The sequence below is a fragment of the Xylaria bambusicola genome (assembly GCF_022495145.1).
Source record: "Xylaria bambusicola strain CBS 139988 unplaced genomic scaffold F5B22scaffold_89, whole genome shotgun sequence".
NCBI lineage: Eukaryota > Fungi > Ascomycota > Sordariomycetes > Xylariales > Xylariaceae > Xylaria > Xylaria bambusicola.
This window is the reverse complement of record NW_025953642.1, coordinates 43,178-61,603: the sequence shown is the minus strand read 5'-3', so window position 1 is coordinate 61,603 and position 18,426 is coordinate 43,178. Positions and strand designations below refer to the sequence as shown.

The 18,426-nt window shown below is 48.2% G+C and overlaps 4 protein-coding genes across 4 annotated transcripts; 3 read left to right on the top strand and 1 right to left on the bottom strand.

The window, feature by feature from the left end:
- Positions 1 to 1,592: 1,592 nt before the first annotated feature.
- On the top strand, positions 1,593 to 8,739 carry F5B22DRAFT_564520 (Not1-domain-containing protein). Its single transcript, XM_047973083.1, has 3 exons — positions 1,593 to 2,204; positions 2,303 to 2,627; positions 2,692 to 8,739. Exons 1-3 carry the CDS (start codon positions 1,935 to 1,937, stop codon positions 8,649 to 8,651), a joined length of 6,555 nt encoding a protein of 2,184 aa, XP_047825022.1. The 5' UTR covers positions 1,593 to 1,934; the 3' UTR covers positions 8,652 to 8,739.
- A 652-nt stretch (positions 8,740 to 9,391) lies between these two features.
- F5B22DRAFT_564421 (Sodium/hydrogen exchanger family-domain-containing protein) lies at positions 9,392 to 11,769 on the bottom strand. The gene is made up of 4 exons (XM_047973080.1): positions 11,023 to 11,769; positions 10,330 to 10,886; positions 9,876 to 10,266; positions 9,392 to 9,727 (listed from the first exon to the last, which is right to left on the bottom strand). The coding sequence occupies exons 1-4, from the start codon at positions 11,615 to 11,617 to the stop codon at positions 9,471 to 9,473; spliced, it is 1,800 nt and encodes a 599-aa protein (XP_047825021.1). The 5' UTR covers positions 11,618 to 11,769; the 3' UTR covers positions 9,392 to 9,470.
- A 1,584-nt stretch (positions 11,770 to 13,353) lies between these two features.
- Positions 13,354 to 14,537, top strand: F5B22DRAFT_564425 (uncharacterized protein). The gene is made up of 3 exons (XM_047973081.1): positions 13,354 to 13,419; positions 13,550 to 13,642; positions 13,828 to 14,537. Exons 2-3 carry the CDS (start codon positions 13,570 to 13,572, stop codon positions 14,295 to 14,297), a joined length of 543 nt encoding a protein of 180 aa, XP_047825020.1. The 5' UTR covers positions 13,354 to 13,419; positions 13,550 to 13,569; the 3' UTR covers positions 14,298 to 14,537.
- A 1,074-nt stretch (positions 14,538 to 15,611) lies between these two features.
- Positions 15,612 to 17,695, top strand: F5B22DRAFT_652381 (major facilitator superfamily domain-containing protein; the record flags this gene model as incomplete). Its single annotated transcript, XM_047979597.1, has 7 exons — positions 15,612 to 15,934; positions 15,998 to 16,077; positions 16,165 to 16,390; positions 16,457 to 16,503; positions 16,616 to 16,896; positions 16,995 to 17,163; positions 17,259 to 17,695. The coding sequence occupies 7 exons, from the start codon at positions 15,612 to 15,614 to the stop codon at positions 17,693 to 17,695; spliced, it is 1,563 nt and encodes a 520-aa protein (XP_047825019.1).
- Between the last annotated feature and the right edge of the window lie 731 nt (positions 17,696 to 18,426).

Genomic DNA, 18,426 nt, shown 5'->3' with positions numbered 1-18,426 from the left:
GGGTGGTTATGCTTGTTAATGGCTAGATCAAGGATGGTCAAGGCGAGGAATACTACGGGTGTGACTTGTGCCTGATCGGACGGAGGATGTTATGTATGTAGTACAAGCATTTTCCCCTTTCAGCCTGCTGTTACTCGATATTCTATCGTCAAGATTGTTAGTTGCGACAATGTCACGAGGATACTCACTCTCCCAGAAGTCGGCTCACTCTCGCCCCCAGATTGAGCCTCGAATTCCACAAACAGTTGACATCAGTTTCCTCGACTCACGAGAGTATTTCGCTTCACTTCCACAAAATAATAAAAATAAAGAGGAAGAGAACCAGAGCAAAACAGAACGCTTAAAGGTACCGAGCCCAAGTAAGTCGTTATCACAGTCAGCAGCTGTGGTTCTCGGATGCATAATTCTCACTAGAGTCTAAGGCTTCAATAAATGCAGGATCATTAGCATAAACGAATGGACTCTGTGACTCTTGCCCCTCATAGTCAGTCTGAATAGAGATCCAACCAAGAAGCGGGTGAGTCATATATGATTCAGGTGAACTACCTTTGGTCTATACTCTCAGGGTATTGAGGGGTCCGATAATTCTAGGCCGTAGATGACCCAGCTGGAACTTTCATCTGACAAGTTTAAACTGATTGCTAGTGGGTGTGAGATTCCGAAACTGCCGTAGATACAGATCTTGTAAGATACGATAGGATCTTTAGCGAGCCTCCGTTATAGACCAATGGTGAGGCTGTTGCACGTGTGGTTAACATTGTATGATCGGTTCATTTATTTTCATCTCGGCTCTCCGGATATTTGCATATTGAGTCAGATTATTTTAATACCTGTTGTAGGTAACCATTGGTGATATTGGATTGGACCTGCTTACCTCAATACCTACATATATACTTTTTACATAGTAAGTAAAAAATGAGCATATGCATGAAACGAGGCCAGCCTGGCACTCCAGTGGAGCTCTGGCATTTACTGTACCTAAGAAGACCACTGAAGAGGCGAGAGGCTCGCTGTTGAGTGAGTCTACTGTACAATCCTACGCCAGACGTTCCCACGGCGGTACTTAGGTATGTACCTATGTACCTATGTACCCGTGTACCTATGTATCTTACCTTTCCATTTACTGAACTCTGCTTCAAGTTCTACCTCCACCACACCTTACATACTCGCCAGACTCTACGTGATAAGTGCACAGCTTCAACCTAACCTTCTCGCAATATCGCAGCCCCCACACGCCTTACTTGTATAGTATCTTTCTCGGCCAGTGAAGCATACTAGAACCTTCCGCCATTCACTATTTGTTGCCCCGCTGCCATCGTCGTCACGCCGCGGTACCTTGCCCACATAGCCAGAGCCTCCCTGACTACTACCAAGGTTCGACGCCTCAGCTTGACTGCAGAACGCGCCAGCCGGACCCGAACACAGTCGGCCGTGTCAACCAACACATCTTCTAAGCTTGGAAGCTTGGAAGCTATTCGAAAGCCCCGAAGCCGACCGAATTTCGTTGAGTTGGAGCGAATTCAGCCTTGTCCATCGCCCCATCGCCTACCCAGACCAACTCGGCTTTCAAGATTACCCTTCTGGCCAGGCGATACACCACCGGCCGAACCTAGGCAACCTCTCAGACTCCAGTCCCTATAACTCGACCGATAGCCACATATCCATATCATCCTCCACTTCGACAATCGATCAGTCAGCTAGGCTCATGACCCCATTGCCCAACGAGTCGTTAAGCCTACGCTCTCTGTCCGTTGTCGAGTAGTCCGCAGCCTTTTCTAGCCTGCTTGCGTGGCTCTCGCTCGCTTTCAGTGAGATAGTCAATCGCCATTCCTGTGTGATTTTGCGAGGGGTTCTAGGGGATTCGCATTTCACTTCGTTCTATCTCTCATCTCCTTCCCCCTTCTTCCCCCACCGACCCCGTGACCACCACCCTCATGGTCCCTCCGCCCTCCTCCCATTCACGATCCGGAACCTTTTCGCCTGTTCCTGCCCAAGGCTTGCAGACGGGCTTGACCCATTCGCCCCATCCGTCACAGACCGGCGCGTTGAGTGCTGGCGCAAGCCCAAGTACTAGTAGCCCGACTACGGGTAGCAACAACTCTCTCACCAAGATCGTCGTCGCCCAGGTCTATCTGCTGCTGAGTTCTATCAATAAGGACAAAGACCGTGCAAAGTTTGAGCTTCAAGTCGAGCAGCTAAATAAGGTTAGTACATACATGTATATCCATCCCTCCGTCGCTTACGTTGTGACCACCTGATCAAATGTTGCTGCTAAACACAAACTAACTCTTTGATCTCGTAGCTGCTCGATGACCACGGGATGGAAGTATTTTCTAAATATTTCACACGGCTTGTCGCCGGCAATGCAGCTCAGATATTCCCTGGCCTCAATAGGTCTACGGCTAATCCCGGCAATTACTCGTTATTGGCCGGTGAGATGAACAAGATCTCGCACGACCTAAATCAGGCCCCGAAGATCGCCGAGTCAATAGAGACTGCTAATGAGGACATATTCCGCGACTTTGATCTCTCTACTTTCATGGAGCATTTCAAACTTGATGCTCTAGAAAAGACTATTCTGGCACTAGCCTTCAAGCTTGGCTTGCGTTCAGATCTAAAAACCAAAGGTTGGTCCTCCATTAAACCTGCAGTTGTGTCCAACCTAAGCTTATTATAAACGTTCTTTTACAGCCGACGCGATACTCTCCACCAATTTCCCAACCTTTGTTAATATTATCTCGCGCCCTAACTATGGTGATCACTCTGATCTTAGCCCATCCTTTATCGCCGCAATTGTCGACAAATACATCCAGGGCCACCCGCCCAACTTCAACTCGGCTGCCAAGCACGAACTAAGCCATAAAGTGCAATCTCGCTGGTCCCAGTCGGATCACGCACCTCCGATGGAAGTCTTAGCTGCTTTAGATCTCATTCGAGTACTTGGCGAGAAGCCGCCAAATGCTCTGGCTCTCTATATTCGTGCCACAGGTACCGATTTCACCCGTGATGAGGATACCTGCTTTAGTTATCTCGATAAGCGGCCTACTAATATACAACTAAGCGAGGAGCAAGTGTCCGCCGCCTTAACTTACACTACCGTAAGTATTACTTATCGACATAACCCATCTGTCCTGGTAGCCGCCCTTCGACGGATTGTACCTTCGACGTTTAATTGGCAGGACGTGATCGGTTACTTTGATCAGCGCGATGTACGAGTCTCTTCGGCGCAGTTTTTGCGACTGTATACCGCTCTTCTGCCCATTGCCCAGGCGAGTGAAAACAGCTCACAGCCCTTCGATATCCAGTGCTTATGGGGCGGCTCACACTGGGAAAATCCCGAAACACAATTGTCTTTCATTTGTGCGTTTGCCTCTTTGACTCCAGACGACCTTGATGCTACTACCATCCCTGGTCTTCAGCCTACTTTTACTCTCGATGACTACGCCCAATCACCTCCTGCGGTTAGGGAACGAGCCTTGGTAGCCGTCAAGCATCCGCTTGTTTCTGGTCCTGCTCTTTCGGCAATCTTCCAAGTCGCTCTTCATTCTCTACATGCTTCACAGAGCACCGAGGCCAAACGCCTATTCCAAGAAGTCGTCGTTCCCAATTTAGATATTTTCATCGTGTCGGCCTTCGGTGTTCCTAAACCGTGGCCGCCAATGGCTGTCGACACTCTTGCATCTTTGTTCGAAAATTTTCTCCATCGCCGTTCCGAGTATCATGAGTTCGTCATGGACAGCTTGTGGAGAAAGGATCGAGACTGGGTAATTCAGAGGCTTGCAGATGCACATGTAATGAAACCCGCTGATCTACCCTTGATCTATGATCATGTTATGGAACATGGCTGGTTGGAGGCTCTCATTTATGATGCCAATGGTTTCGGGCTTGATCTTTTATCTTATGCTCATGCCAATGGACAGATAGATATCACCCATTGGGCGCGTCACGTATCTGAGCGAAGTCCAGCAATCTCACCAGCACTGGTGCAATTCTTGCTGATCAAGGCGAATTTGGAAGCAAATTCTCAAAAGGTTACGAACGGCCCGAGCCCGTCGAGTGTCCCGCTTCATCTCAAGACCGTTCTAGCTCTACTACAGATACTAGAAGATCTTCTTCCTCGGGGCCCCATTCCTGAACTTATCATGGTTCAACGTGTGTGTATCACTGCCTATCCCAGACTGGTCAACTACGGCGAGGGTTACGATGAAATTATTGATGCGAACGGGCAAGAGAGTCACATGCTCCCCGCGGCTGCTGTTGCCAAGATGGAAGAGCAGTATAAGAAGATGTACAATGAAGAGAGCGAAGTTAAAGTCGTTGTCCAGCGACTTGAAACATACAAGCACTCCCGTATTCCACTTGAACAAGACATATTCGCCTGTATGATTCATGGACTCTTTGACGAGTATTCTCACTTTGCCGGTTATCCTCTCGAGGCTTTAGCCACCACTGCCGTCCTATTTGGTGGTATCATATCACACAAGCTCATTTCAGAGCTCCCACTCAAAATTGGGCTTGGAATGATTCTTGAGGCAGTAAGGGATCACAGGCCGGAAGAGAACATGTACAAGTTCGGTCTTCAGGCTTTGATGCAGTTGTTTTCACGTTTTCGGGAATGGCCGGGATTTTGTAAACAGCTATTGCAGATTCCAGGTCTCCATGGAACTGATGCTTGGAGGAAAGCAGAAGAAGTCGTGCGTGAGGACGAAGAGGAAAAAGCGCGCTCTCAAAACGGCAACGGTCGAGCCAATCACCTAGGAAATGATACCATGGTAAATGGTTCTGCTGAGGCCTCGGATGCGCACCCTCCTCCCTTCACAGCTATCCATGTTGATCCTCCGCCCGGCGATATCAAGTTTGAAGAGCCTGTCGAAGAAATTCAGGACAAAATCCAATTCGGTCTCAACAACTTGACAGCAGCATCACTGCAGACTACTTACAGAGAGATATGCGATATCATGGATGAGCGTCATCAACAGTGGTTTGCACTCCACCTCGTAGAGGAACGCGCCAAGCAACAACCAAATTTTCATCAAGTCTATCTCGATTTAGTCAAGCTATTCCAGCACCGGGGACTGTGGTCTGAGGTCTTAAGGCAGACCTATAAAAGCTGCCAACGAATGCTGAATGCGGAAAGTACTATGCAAAGTTCTACGGACAGGACGCAGCTCAAATTCCTAGGCGCTTGGTTGGGACTCCTTACACTAGCAAGGGATCAACCCATCAAGCACAAGAACATCGCCTTCAAGCAGCTCCTTATCGAGGCTCACGATACCAAGCGCTTGGTTGTCGTGGTACCTTTCGTTTGCAAAGTCCTCATTCAAGCTTCTCGATCAACTATTTTCCGCCCCCCAAATCCTTGGTTGATGGATATCATTCATTTCCTCATCGAGCTGTATCACACCGCTGAGCTAAAGCTTAATCAGAAGTTTGAGATCGAAGTTCTTTGTAAGGATCTTAATCTTGATCATAAGAGTATAGAGCCCTCTAGCGAGCTTCAAGATCGTGAGCCCATTGATGACGTGGGTGAACTCTCAGTTCCGGAATTGGAGCAATTTGAAGGCCTCTCTCTGAACGGCCTACCTGGCCCCATCGCCCCTGGACTATCACCACCGAGTCTTCCAGTATCAGTCCCAGAAGTCAGCAGCCTGTTATCAATTCCGCCAACTAATGAAATGGTTGTGAATACTGCCCGGCTTCACGAGATGGTGCGCAACGCTGTCACAAAAGCATTGCACGATATCATCCAACCAGTAGTCGACAGATCCGTGACGATCGCAGCTATTAGTACCCAGCAAATGATCCATAAAGACTTTGCAACAGAACCAGATGAAAACAAACTTCGAACTGCAGCTATCAACATGGTCAAGGCAACAGCAGGAAGTCTTGCACAGGTCACTTCAAAAGAGCCTCTCAGGGCAAACATAACCAATTATTTGCGAGCTGCTGCAAATGAGTTACCACAAGGCTTGCCAGAAGGCACGATCCTTATGTGCGTAAATTCAAACTTAGACCTCGCATGTAACATCATTGAGAAACAAGCAGAAGATCGTGCTGTTCCGGAGATTGAAGAGATGATTGAACCAGAAATTGAGGCACGCCGCCGTCATCGCGTGCAGAGACCAAACGAGCCATATGTAGATCCAGGGCTCACTCGATGGGCCATGACAATTCCTCATCCTTTCAAGCTTGCTCCAAACACATCGGGTTTGAATGCAGAGCAGATGGCCATCTATGATGATTTTGCTAGACAGCCAAGAGGTGCCACCCAAAGCAGCGCGCATGCCGCCTCTGCCTCCGATACTACCAGGATCATTGCTAATGAGGTGCTCTCTGAACAATACAGTGCTGTGCCCAACCTGCCCACACCCGCTGAGACACCGTCCCTGCAACATTTAAGTGCACAATTGCCGTATTCACATATGCATGCCGGCATGACTAACGGCCGCCCCTCTGCTCATCATGGTCAGGTAGATGTCAGAGGTCTCGAGGACAAAATCTCAAAACTGTTAGAAGATTTGAAACATACGGCAGATACGTCACAGGAGGCCCATTTCAGCGAAGTGCCTAAGCAGCATAACATTATCGATATGGTGGATGCGCTCACCCAGCTCATCATCAACGCTTCTCAAAGCTCTGACGGAATTGCCGTTTACGCGGCAGAGAAGATATGTAACCTGTTGTTCAACCGGTACAACCACAGTGCCTTATTCATAGAGTCACTTGTTCATATCCTTGAGCTGATACTAAAGGTATCCGCTAGCTCCGGCTCGAATCTACGTGACCGAGTTCAAGTCAGCCTCTACAACCAACCACCTCAAAACATTCTCCACATCCCTCTCATATCTGCTCTACTTCAGACAGATCTTCTCGATTTACACAACATTGACACAATGACCGCAAAGGTTCTTGCCCAGCGAGAAGAGTCATTTTTGCACTTTTTTGACCAGCTCTTGGACTTGACATTATTCAATGAGCGACCCATCGCCCTTTACGCGGATTTTGTGCATAGTTTCCAAGTTGCATGGGAATGGATTAGTGAGGACCCGAGTCTCGAAATCGGACAACAGCTGAAGGCGAAGTTCCAGGATTCAGGATTACCGAAGCATCAGATCCGCAATCCGGACGAACTAGACGACCTTTTTGACTATGTCTTAGATGAGTGGGGAAGGACATTGTCGAATTCCAACGCATCTGAAAAACCGTTAGTCGATTTCGTCAGACAGTTGCGGAACCATAGGGTTGTTAACAGTCAGGATGACTTTGTGATGCTTCTAGCGAGAGGCATTGACGCATCGGTCAACCACTATGAGCAAGTCATGCATACTGCAGGAAGCACTAAGACTGAGGCCTTTGCTTATGTGGACGCTCTTGTGAAGCTGACGGAAGTTTTCGCCAAAGAAAGCGCTGACGAGAAAGAAAACTCGAGGAACAGCCCAGTTTCCATCTTCCGAGCCGTCTTTTCCCTGGCTGCTGTTGTCCTCAATCATCACCATTTGAATCGTGGGGAGAGGTTCAATGGACGGGTCTTTTTCCGTCTATTTTCGATGTTGATGCACGCTGTTGACAATGTTTTTGTGGATAACCTTCAGTCTAACCGAAAAGACGTTGTGTTAGACCTAGCAGACACATTTCTCCGGTTGGAACCGGAGTTATTTCCAGGCTTCTCTTATCCCTGGATATATCTCATTGGACACAGACAGTTCATGCCCAGCATCTTGACTCTTGATGGAAGATCAGGTTGGGCTCCCTTCACCAAGCTCCTCCAAGCGCTCCTCAAGAATGTTTCCGAGCATATGAAAGTGGTTGATCTCACAGATGCCATCAAGGAGTACTACCGAGCAACTGTCAAACTTATGATGACACTCTCGCATGACTATGCCGACTATGTGTCAGCCAATGCCACCCAACTGTGTGGGAGCATTGCGCCTCACGTGCGGCAGCTAAGGGGCATCATTCTAAATTGTAGCCCCAGGTCAGAGGCTGTAGATGGCGCAGCTCCTCAAGATCCGGATTCCAGCAGTATCACACATCCCTTTTCGGCACTTACGGAAGCAGGATTGAAACCTGTTCTGGAGCAACTCATGCAGGCTGGTCCTACGGAAGACGCAATCGCACATCTCACACATGCTATCAACAAGTCTAATGGGAATGATACCGTCTTTGGGCACGTCCGTTTGACAGTTGACTCAAAACTCATTGATGATATAGTAGAATACATTGGAGAATATGCGGCCTCTAGGTCTCGCGAAGCTGGACCATTGTTTACTCATGGTTCTACTGACAATGCCACCCTGTCGCTTTTAGTACATGAGCTATCGCCTGAAGGTCGCTACTATCTGTTAAGTAGTATTCTTGACCGACTACGATACCCAGCTCCTGTCACTGAGTACTTTACCCATACCATTCTTGATTTGTTCGGCCGAGACATCAATGATCCGGAAGAAACGGATATTCGCCAGCAGATCGTCCGAATTTTGCTTGAACGACTAGCAGGGTACTGGCCGCAACCTTGGGGCCTAGTGACAGTCATTCTCGAGCTTGCCAAGGACCAGAAGTATATGTTCTTCGACCAGCCTTTTATCAAGGCGGATCGTGAGGTAAGTACCCTTCTATCTAGATCACAGTTTGGCCAATACTCAGATATCTAATAAACGTCAATAGATCGCAGAGCAATTCTTAGCCATAGCAAGACAGGCACAATAATTGTGCGAAGGCCAAGCTACCAACTAGCGAGCTTTGTGATATTCACAATTTGTAGATTGTTCTGACCAAACAAGTATTCACGATGACAAGTTTGCGCATGAAGCTATTGGAGGGACGTCGTTTAAGTTGAGTGCAAGGAATGTTTATTTGGCGCCGGAGCATCGGTACAGGTTAGTTTATGATGAAACAGCATTTTACGGCGTCGGGGGTTGACGACTAAAAGCTTGGCATGATTGTACCCTTAACACAGGATGACCCGATTAGAGGCCTCTTGGGCAAAGGTCCAAATCGTGCATCTTTGTATGTGTATATTAGTATATAGAAATGAGCGGATAGCCGTCTACTTCTGCATTCCTGAAAACTTACAGTCCTTACGCTACTATGTTCACGAACATGTAGATAATAACACTTAACATCAACCAGAACCACTTTGCGTTGTTCGTGCTCCACCAATCTACCTAGGTCTCATTGCTTGATATCAAACCGAGGCCATGACTAGGTGAATTGAGACCGATGCTATAGACCCAAGCCACTCCAAAGGACTAAAATGATTGAAAAAGGCACATGAGTGGCCGAGCTTGGTCTCGTAGTACAGCAGCTTACTGCATGATGATAAAGGTCAGTGCTACCAGCACTGGTTTTCGATTCAAAGATAGGACAGGCGCTCTTGCGAGGCCAAAATTGCGGCAACGGTATCAGAATTCTAAATATCATTGATATAGCTGATTTAATACATTTGCAACCATCAAAGTTGACTATAGCCCTCACATGAAGCCCCAAGCGCCGAGTACACCTCGACCACCACCGCCTCTCGACGGCTCAGCAGCCTTCTCAAGTTTCTTGATGCGCCTTACGAGCAGGCCAGTGCCAATAGGACCAGCGACGGTGCAGAGAAAAATAGCCCAGGTAACGATGAGGAAGAATTTAGAGGCTTCGGAGGCATCCTCATCTACCTGACGGAAAACACCCTGGCTTTCTGCCATTGATGAAATGAGGAATCCGATTTCCCCACGAGCAACCACTACAAGTTCTGAGTCAGTCAACTCTTTCCTTTGAGTTGGTGCTATCGGGTTGGGAGAAAAGTAAGGGAATATCATGGTTCAGAAATAAAGGCCTTGGTATTCCAGTGTCATCAAATCAATAAGAAACTGACCTGGGACATCACTTACTTGCACAGCCCATAACTGCTGCTGGATATAGGGAAAGTGGTTTAGGAGGCGTTGCCGAGTCGGAGCCCGGAGAAGACGGTGTAGCCTCGTCAAGGTGAAGATCCTGGGAAGCTTGTACCGATGTAGTTTCAGTTGCCAGGCCACTATTAGAGTTCGGCTTTGTCTTCGGCACGGGACGACAGCGCCGAATCTTTGACAAAACCTGGCTGTGTTTTGACGCTATCAGCGAACTGATACTTCGTATTGTATCCGGTACAGATCCCGGGAGCCGTACGAGCCAAAGACCACAGACGAGCTTGCCAATAATCATGAGGATGCTGTAGATGATACCTCGCCACACAATTTGGCCCTTGAATAGCTTTGATATCGGTATAGAGAATCCGATGGAAGCCTATGGAAGTTAATATCACGGCTTAGAGAAACTCAAATATCATTTCTAGACAAGAGCACTTACGAAGAAGAATGGTTTCAGTACATGAGCAACCACTTGGGCGTAATATGTATCAAAAACTCTTAGGGCCATAAGTTTTACGGTAGGGACCTCCCAGCTTTTTTCGTCTATGGGAGAACCACCATCGTTTGGCACGGGTTCCTGAATATCCTCCGTTTGTTGCTCTATTGATGGCGGTGATGTATCTCTAAGATGAGACTCGACGACAGGAGAGGTTTTGTTGGGACGGCTTCTTTGCCCGCCCCACCAACTCACTACGACGCCTGCAAGGTAAGCGGCGAGTAAAACTGAAGTTCCTGCATAGTCAGCCGCGACAACCAGTAAGATCAGGAACGCTGTCTGAAAAACAAAGGCTGCTTCTTGGGAATTGACCCAGGCCCTCAATCTAGCTTTATTGTCAGAATCCCTTGCCTCTTTCTCTTCCCCTCTACTATCTTGTCCTGTGGCGATACAATCGGCAATTCGTCGGGCAGGTTTCAGCGCATAGCGGCACGCAAGGGGTATAACCACGGCAAATGCAACAGAGACTAATACAGGCCTCAGTATCGTTGCTGGTTCAACTAAAGCACCCAAAATTAGCATCTACCTTTAGTAAGAGGCCCAATATGTATTCAGATCATATAGACATGAGTCCTCGGGGTAGAGGAATTAGCTCCCTTAAAACCAGCCACGTCCCTATCTGTTGATATGACCTACTACGTTCATTTCCTCGCTGTCCGAGACTAGTAATGATCCGCACCATTACCAATCCAACTACATCATCAATCAGTGCCGCCGACGCCAAAACGGCTCCCAATCTCGTACGACTCAGCCTGCTTGCTTGTAGCACGGAGAACGTAGTACCCAAGCTCGTAGAGCACAGAGCCGCGCCGGCAGCAAAGGCGGGCAATAGCAACGCGCCACTGTCCACCGTTCCCAAGAAGGAACCAGAGGAGGCAAGTATGGCAAAAGATAGACCAATGGGGACGATGACGCCCGTGGCTGCGACAGCAACTGAGAGAACGAGGTTCTTCCTCAGCGCCACGACGTCGGTCTCGAGGCCCCCCGCATACACAACGAGGATGAGCCCGAGATACCCAAGGCTAGACACTACACGCTGGAAGTCGATAGATAGCCATTGCGCCCCGGGCTGGCCCCAGGCTGTGCCGAGGAGCACTTGGCCGACGAGGCCGCAAGCTAGCGTACGATCTAGCACGGAGTTTATGCTGTTAAGAGCTAATAGGAACGTCGATGAGATGAGCAGCTCGACTAGGGAGGGTTCGTGATATGACAGATATGATGAGTTGGACATTATTGCGCTGGTGCGTTACTCTTCTTTTTATTTCGTTTGCTAGGCCATAGAGCCATGGAGAGTTCTCGATACCGTATACACATCCAACGTAATTTTGACAATATGCCTAAGGAGGTTGAGCGTAGATTCGCGGCTTGGCGATGATGTAAGGGTTTAAATCCTGCTCACCAACTACGTAGCTCTAAATATGTCTCTTCGAGCGGTGTCCTTTTGCAAAGTCATACCCGCTCATCTCTCTCCGCTGTGCTCAGGCACCCCCAGAGCGCTTCCTGTAGACATCTAGGATGTCTTCCTATTGATCTTGTTGGTGTTCCAAGAATGAGAGCTAGGTAGTGTATAACAGGGCAATGGCAGGATTGTTGCTTACGTACTCAATAGGGGTTGTCAAAGTCCGAGCTCTGAATATACCCGATATTTCCGGCATGCAGGACTATCTCCGTAAAGAACGCTAAAAGCAAACCAGGGCTTTTCAGGGCTTTTAAACCTAGATCTGATCTCAGATTTGTTTTCCTCTCTCCATCTTCCTCCCATCTTCCCCACAAACCCCAGGTTCACAGCTTGGTGATCCAAAGTCATCTCAGCCAAGCCTTCTCCGCCTGAGAATCTTGGCTGCAGATGCACAGCATGCTTCCCTCTTCTTTCTTTGTTCCTTGCTCTTCAACTGTGCTTCAGTTGAATTGAGATCATCAAAGACCTGTGTTTGGATCATCGAACTGCCTCCGTTGTCAATGCTGCTCTTCCTGCCTGGAGAATCACCTCAAGACCTTTGACAAATCTCCTCTCTGCTTGAGAGAGATCGAGCTTGATTGACCTCTCCTCGACCGGGTATATAGGTATGGCATGGCACTTGGTAAGGTTATCCTGCTTCATTTCTCCTCAATGTTGATTCACGTGGCTCCTCTAAACCAACGAATGTATGGATTGTCGCTGGCCACGCCTATGACATTCTCTCTCCACTTCTTGTACGGCCCATTAAAGCCCTTCTTCTGACTTCGATGGCGTTGTTTTTAGGGCACTGTTGTCTACCGAATCGAGCCTTACATCCCTATCTGCTTGATAGGTTCGTGGGGGTTGACGAGGCGGGCTGGCCGGCGGCTGTGGTCACCATGTCCCAACACCTTCTCATCTTCTTGATGAGAAGTTGGTGACATTGTCGACGCACAAAGGCCCTGCATGCATCATATAGAACTCAGAACCCGGTTCGAGTTCTTCGGTCTGGTGGATCGTTCAACTCCCATCCTGTGGTTTACGCTACGATGGTCTTTGCCGTGTCGTGGGTTATCAACAGCGTATCAACAAGGTCGCACGCCTCTTCACTGGAAGATGTATTCTTTCGGCTGAAGAAGATGTATCGGTGCTGTTTTTCCTGTTCGACCGGTGGGAGCATAATTGCTGGCGGCGAAACGGTGTGGAACAAACGCTTTAGGGGTGTTGTTTGTGCCCCGAAAGCAGACAACCAGATCACCTCAGCGGGATTGCTGTGGCTGTACGCAAGGGCTCTCAGCCTCTTAGGCGTCCCAGTCCCGGGAACTCGGATAGCGCTGTATCGACTGTGGTAGACATTTACCAGCTGTCTAGCCCAAGCTTGACGGTGGCCAAGGTACATTGTCGAAGGTACTGTCTTCCTTTAAATGTCAATGCGTGTGCAAGGGCTCGCTACCTCTGTTTTCTCTCATACCCTAACATTTTTCTCCCCTCTTCTAGGCTTCAAGACCACGATAATCAAAGGGAACTACTATCCCAACGCTTGTTGCCAGCCACAGATCACTTCCGTACCCTTATCCTTCGAAAGCTTGTCACTAGTAAGTAGCTCTTCACAATTTTCTTCTGACACTACAACCCTGCCTTCAGCCAAACCCATTTCAGAATCTTTTGCTGTTCAAAGACACTTGGGAGCAAGCAAACTCGAAACGCCTTTTGACTAACTCTGAGTAATCCAGTACCTCACCAACATGCTTCCTGCTCAGACACCGCAGGTCGACCACAGCCGAGTTCCCGCTCTGGCTACCGCCGAGGGTCACGTCCGTAAGTTTGGATTCAGTTTAATCTAGCTGTTGGCAATTTTAGCCCTCTGTCTCCCCTTCTTTCTCTCTCTCCCTCTTTCTTTCTCCCTTTCTGCATGAATGTGTTTGTGTATGTCCCGAGATGAATCAGTAGCTACATCGTTAGGTTTCCTATTGAGCCCTACTAATCAATTTTCTACTTCATAGTAACGAATGGGTTGTTCCAATGCACGGCCACACGTGCTCCCCATGGTGTCTCCAACGCCAGCAAAACATGTGGAAGTACCATGGAGAATAACAAAAAGAACATCCGCTCTCACCTTAATAAGCTTCACACCCACGACTCATCATACGCCAAATCTCAGGCAGGCTTCGCAAAAGCCAACCACCTTGAACAGTTTGTCTGCGATCGCCCCCGACTTGATGGCTCGGGCTGGTGTACCCGCACGCGGTGGGGTCAACATTCACTTGTCGCACACGCTCGGGAAGAGCACAAGTTCAGAGGCAAGTCGGAGTCGCTCTCCACGCCTTGGGCAGCTCTCAGCGATAAGCAGCGTACCTACTATCTCGAGAGAGTCGAACTTGAGAAGCGTCGCCTGCAGAATGATGGTGTCTACACCCTGGCAGATGAAGAGCTCAGTAAGCAGTTTAAAGAGGAGAAGTTCCCTGAGGCTTGATCGGTCATTAGGAAACACATAGTGGAGAGAGGCCACACAACAAAGATTATAATTCGGGTATGGCCAATTCACTTTAGGTGTAATTGAGAAAGAGGAAAACAGGAAGATTACGAAGTACGATGAAGGTTAACGCGTACGATAAAACGAGCGTAGTACTATATAATAGCTCGCTCACTCATAGTAAATACACAACACTCAAAAGCAGCTTCTAATCCGCCTTCTCTATCCTGTTCACGACTGTAATGATGAAGTGGACGTTTCAGCAATCGAAACACATAGGCAGTGCTGATGCCATCTTTTCTACTAGGCTAAGCATTCGGGAAGATGAGATGGGGCGCGGATAAGCTCAAGCGTATGACTTAAGAAGAAATGTCGGCAAGTATCAGCCCGCAACTAGCAAGTTAGAGGATTGCTAGGTTCATTGGAGTAATGCCATGTCAGCAACCACTACTTCGGCCAGTCTACATGAACTAAGGTTATATGTGCCGTGTTAACTTGGGGGTGAGCGGGGTAGCGGAAATTAATCAACCTGAGATAAGCACAATACCACAACGACATAGCCAACAAGCATACAAGTCTACCCTCATGTCAGCCATTGCTGACCAGTGGAGGGGCAGATCCCAGGCCGGGTTTACTTGCCCAAACAAGAGCCGTCTGCAATGGTCTCAGGTCATGTCTTGGTGTATTCTAGCAGTTGGTATGTCTTCATATTACGACTACAGGCAGTGCCGATGATTGGTCTTCAGGTCTTCCCCTCTCTTCCCAGCCAAGGCACCTACGCCTCCTCCAGAGTCTTCAGTGATAGCTTGGTACTTCCCATTTTCATGAATACTACTACGTAGTTATATGTCGATCAAGATTCCATTATACATTGGCTATGGTATTGATGTACCCCCATTAACGAGCTGTTCTTTAATGATTATATGGTCTTTATTACCTTGGTTCATAATGGTTATATAGTTATACTGTTAGCAGTGTAGGTATACCAATAATACTTATGCTGAATTCATAACTTTTTGTATCGAGCTAACATTAAAGACTCCAGAATAGGTGCAGCTAGTATCGTCAGCATGTGAGCTATACCGAGTCACACACTCTTAGCACTGAACACCAACAATAAGAGCAGATAGATATATTACCTGAATATTTCCGAATTGTAGTTACTAAGTACGGCCGTGAACTGTAAAACACACAATCTCGGCGTTGATTTACCTACCATTTCAACTAGACTCTATCACATCCCTCCCTATACATCCGCCTCTCCCTACTCTTGACCTCTAAGTAGCAATTCTCGGTGGGAATCTTGCTGCAAGGATGGCTACCGAAGACGTAGAGAAGGCAATTGTTACTATGGACACACCAGCGGTGGACAGCGACTCGCAAGACGATCAGATCCACGAGTTCAAAGAATCGGTGGGATATGAAGTCGACGTCGATAACGCAAAGGGAGACGGCACCGTCAAACTCGCCAGAGACGGCCGGACGCGATTGATCCCTCAACCAAGTGATGACTCCGTCGATCCGTTGAACTGGGCTCAGAAAAAGAAGAATTTGGTCCTGTTTATTGTTGCTTTCGCCGCGCTTTTGCCTGATTATGGCTCCGCTACGGGCGCTGTTACTCTGATTCCGCAAGCTGAGTACGTCTTATTAATTATAGACTGTCTGTCCCCATACTCGTTTCGCGTCTGACAAGAGGGCAGACAGTGGAACATGACCGAGGATGAGGTGAACCATTCTCAGGCCGGAAATGTCTTTATGCTGGGAGCCGGCGGCATCTTTGGTTAGTTACTCACATCGTTACTACTTATGGGTCGAGTCGATCGATATCAAGGGAGTTTATATCCTGACGATTCCTGTGATCTATCAGTCGTGGTCTTCAGCGCTTACTTCGGCCGCTTGCCCGTGATGTTCTATTTTCTTGTGATCGCGCTCGCTACGGCTGCTTGGTGCGCTGGCGCCACGAACTTCGAGTCCTTTGAGACCGCGCGGATCTTGAATGGATTCTTCTCGACTGTGTCGCAAGTGAACGGCTTGATATTCATCCAGGATATGTTCTTCTTCCACGAACGTGCGCGGAAGATCAACCTTTGGGCGTAAGGGACTTACTGCTCATCTCGTCGCTCTATAGCTCTTAGTTGTACTCACAGACTTGTTCTTAGATCATTTTTCGTTCTGAGTCCTTATCTTGGCCCGTTGCTTGCTGCTTGTGAGTACAACCAAATCCCATATGCCATTTCTCTTCCAGATGAAAAAGGAAAAAACATAGAGAGATTCCTCCAACCGGACACTTTCATATTGCTAATTAGCGCCGAATATAGTCCAGATCGCAACGAAGCCGTGGCCGACGCCTTTCTGGGTTTATACCGCCGAGACAGCCCTTGCCGTTGTGCTGACGGTATTCTTTGTCGAGGAAACCTACTATGATCGAAGGATAATCTCGTCCGAACAGCCTGATCGTGGTACACGTCTCACAAGTCTCCTAGGAATCGCACAATGGAGGTCTCGCGACCGACGGAACACGTTGCTCCAGGCTTGCATGCGGCCCGTCCGTGTCATCTCCAAGCCTACTGTACTGATATCTTGTATCTACTATTTCCTGGTAAGATAACATCACATACATGCCATGTCGGCACACTCGTTCGAACCTTCGTCCAAAGTTGCTTAAGGTGAATTGTTCTAATCTAGTTTGCTCCCTAGACATTTGCATGGGTCGTGGGCATCAATACGACACTGTCCATTTTTCTCCAACCCCTCTACGGCTTCGGCCCGAAACAGATCGGCTTCTTCTACTTCACGCCCATCGTAGCCGTCATCATCGGCGAGGCCGTCGGCCATTGGCTGCATGATATTTTTGCGAAACATTACAGTACGAGAATAAAGGCTTTCTATTTACCCTGTTTCCACCCCTCCCCGAATGTGCCATCAAAAGCAGTCGGTCACTGACTTTTATAAATCTCATAGTCCGAGCCCACAACGGTCGTTTCGAGCCCGAAGTCCGTCTCCGCGCGATCACGATTGCTCTTCCTTTTTCAATCGTGGGCCTCGTGCTACTCGGGCAAAGCCTCGAAAACGGGTGGCATTTCATGGTCACCTCCGTGTCGTGGGGTCTCTACGTCTTCAGCACCATGATCATCACCGTCGCCGTGTCGTCGTATAACCTGGACTGCTATCCGGAGGCCAGTGGAGAGGTGTCTGCGTGGGTCAACTTCTCGCGCACCATCGGCGGGTTCGTGGTCAGTTATTTTCAAGTCACTTGGGCCAACGCGCAGGGGACGAAGGCGAGTTTCGGGATCCAAGCCTCTGTGTGCGCGGTTGCGTTCCTGCTTGTGCTATTATTGATGTGGAAGGGTAAGGCGATGAGGCTTTGGTCTGGGCCATTGCATTTTGCTACAGCTTGATTGGCTTCCCTTCCTACTCGCTGAATAGTGGTTGGACCAAGCATGTGAGTTGACGGTATGGGGAGACACAACGGCCGGAAGATGTGACGGGAGCAAGCACTGGTTGCCACAATTGACCATTGTCGTACAATCATGGTCCAGCAAACAGCGCGTAAAGCCAATGATCAGTTTACCATGTACGCTATAGAGCTAACTGGGCAGAGGTTTCGTGATGGGTATTGATACGGTACCTAATAGTTACGCATAGCACCTGCTGGCAATGAATAACAATTGATAGATCAGTTGTGGTTAGACTCTATAAATTAATGGTGATACAACCCATTCATGTGGATAATTACTATGGTATGACACAATAGCAAACAATGCGTGATATGGGCCAATAGTTGTAAAATCATTCCATTTGTCTTTTTGTCGTTGGCCATGATGCACCCGAGTAAGCGCCATTTGCCTCTCTTCTTACCAGACCACTGGTACCATGGCATATTTCTTATATAAAATATGCTCTTATCTGTCAACTTTGACCTGCATTATCATCTATGCTCTAGATATCTCGATGTGTACACTTCCCATATCTGACGGGGAGCAAGACGTAACACCTACTACACTACACCTGACCAAAGCAACAACTCATACATAGTCCCTCTCTACGACAAGGCTTCCCCTTTGCCTCTCTAATCACGCTTAACTCATCATCAGGTTAAAGTTTTAAGTCATACAATCACAATGGCTAC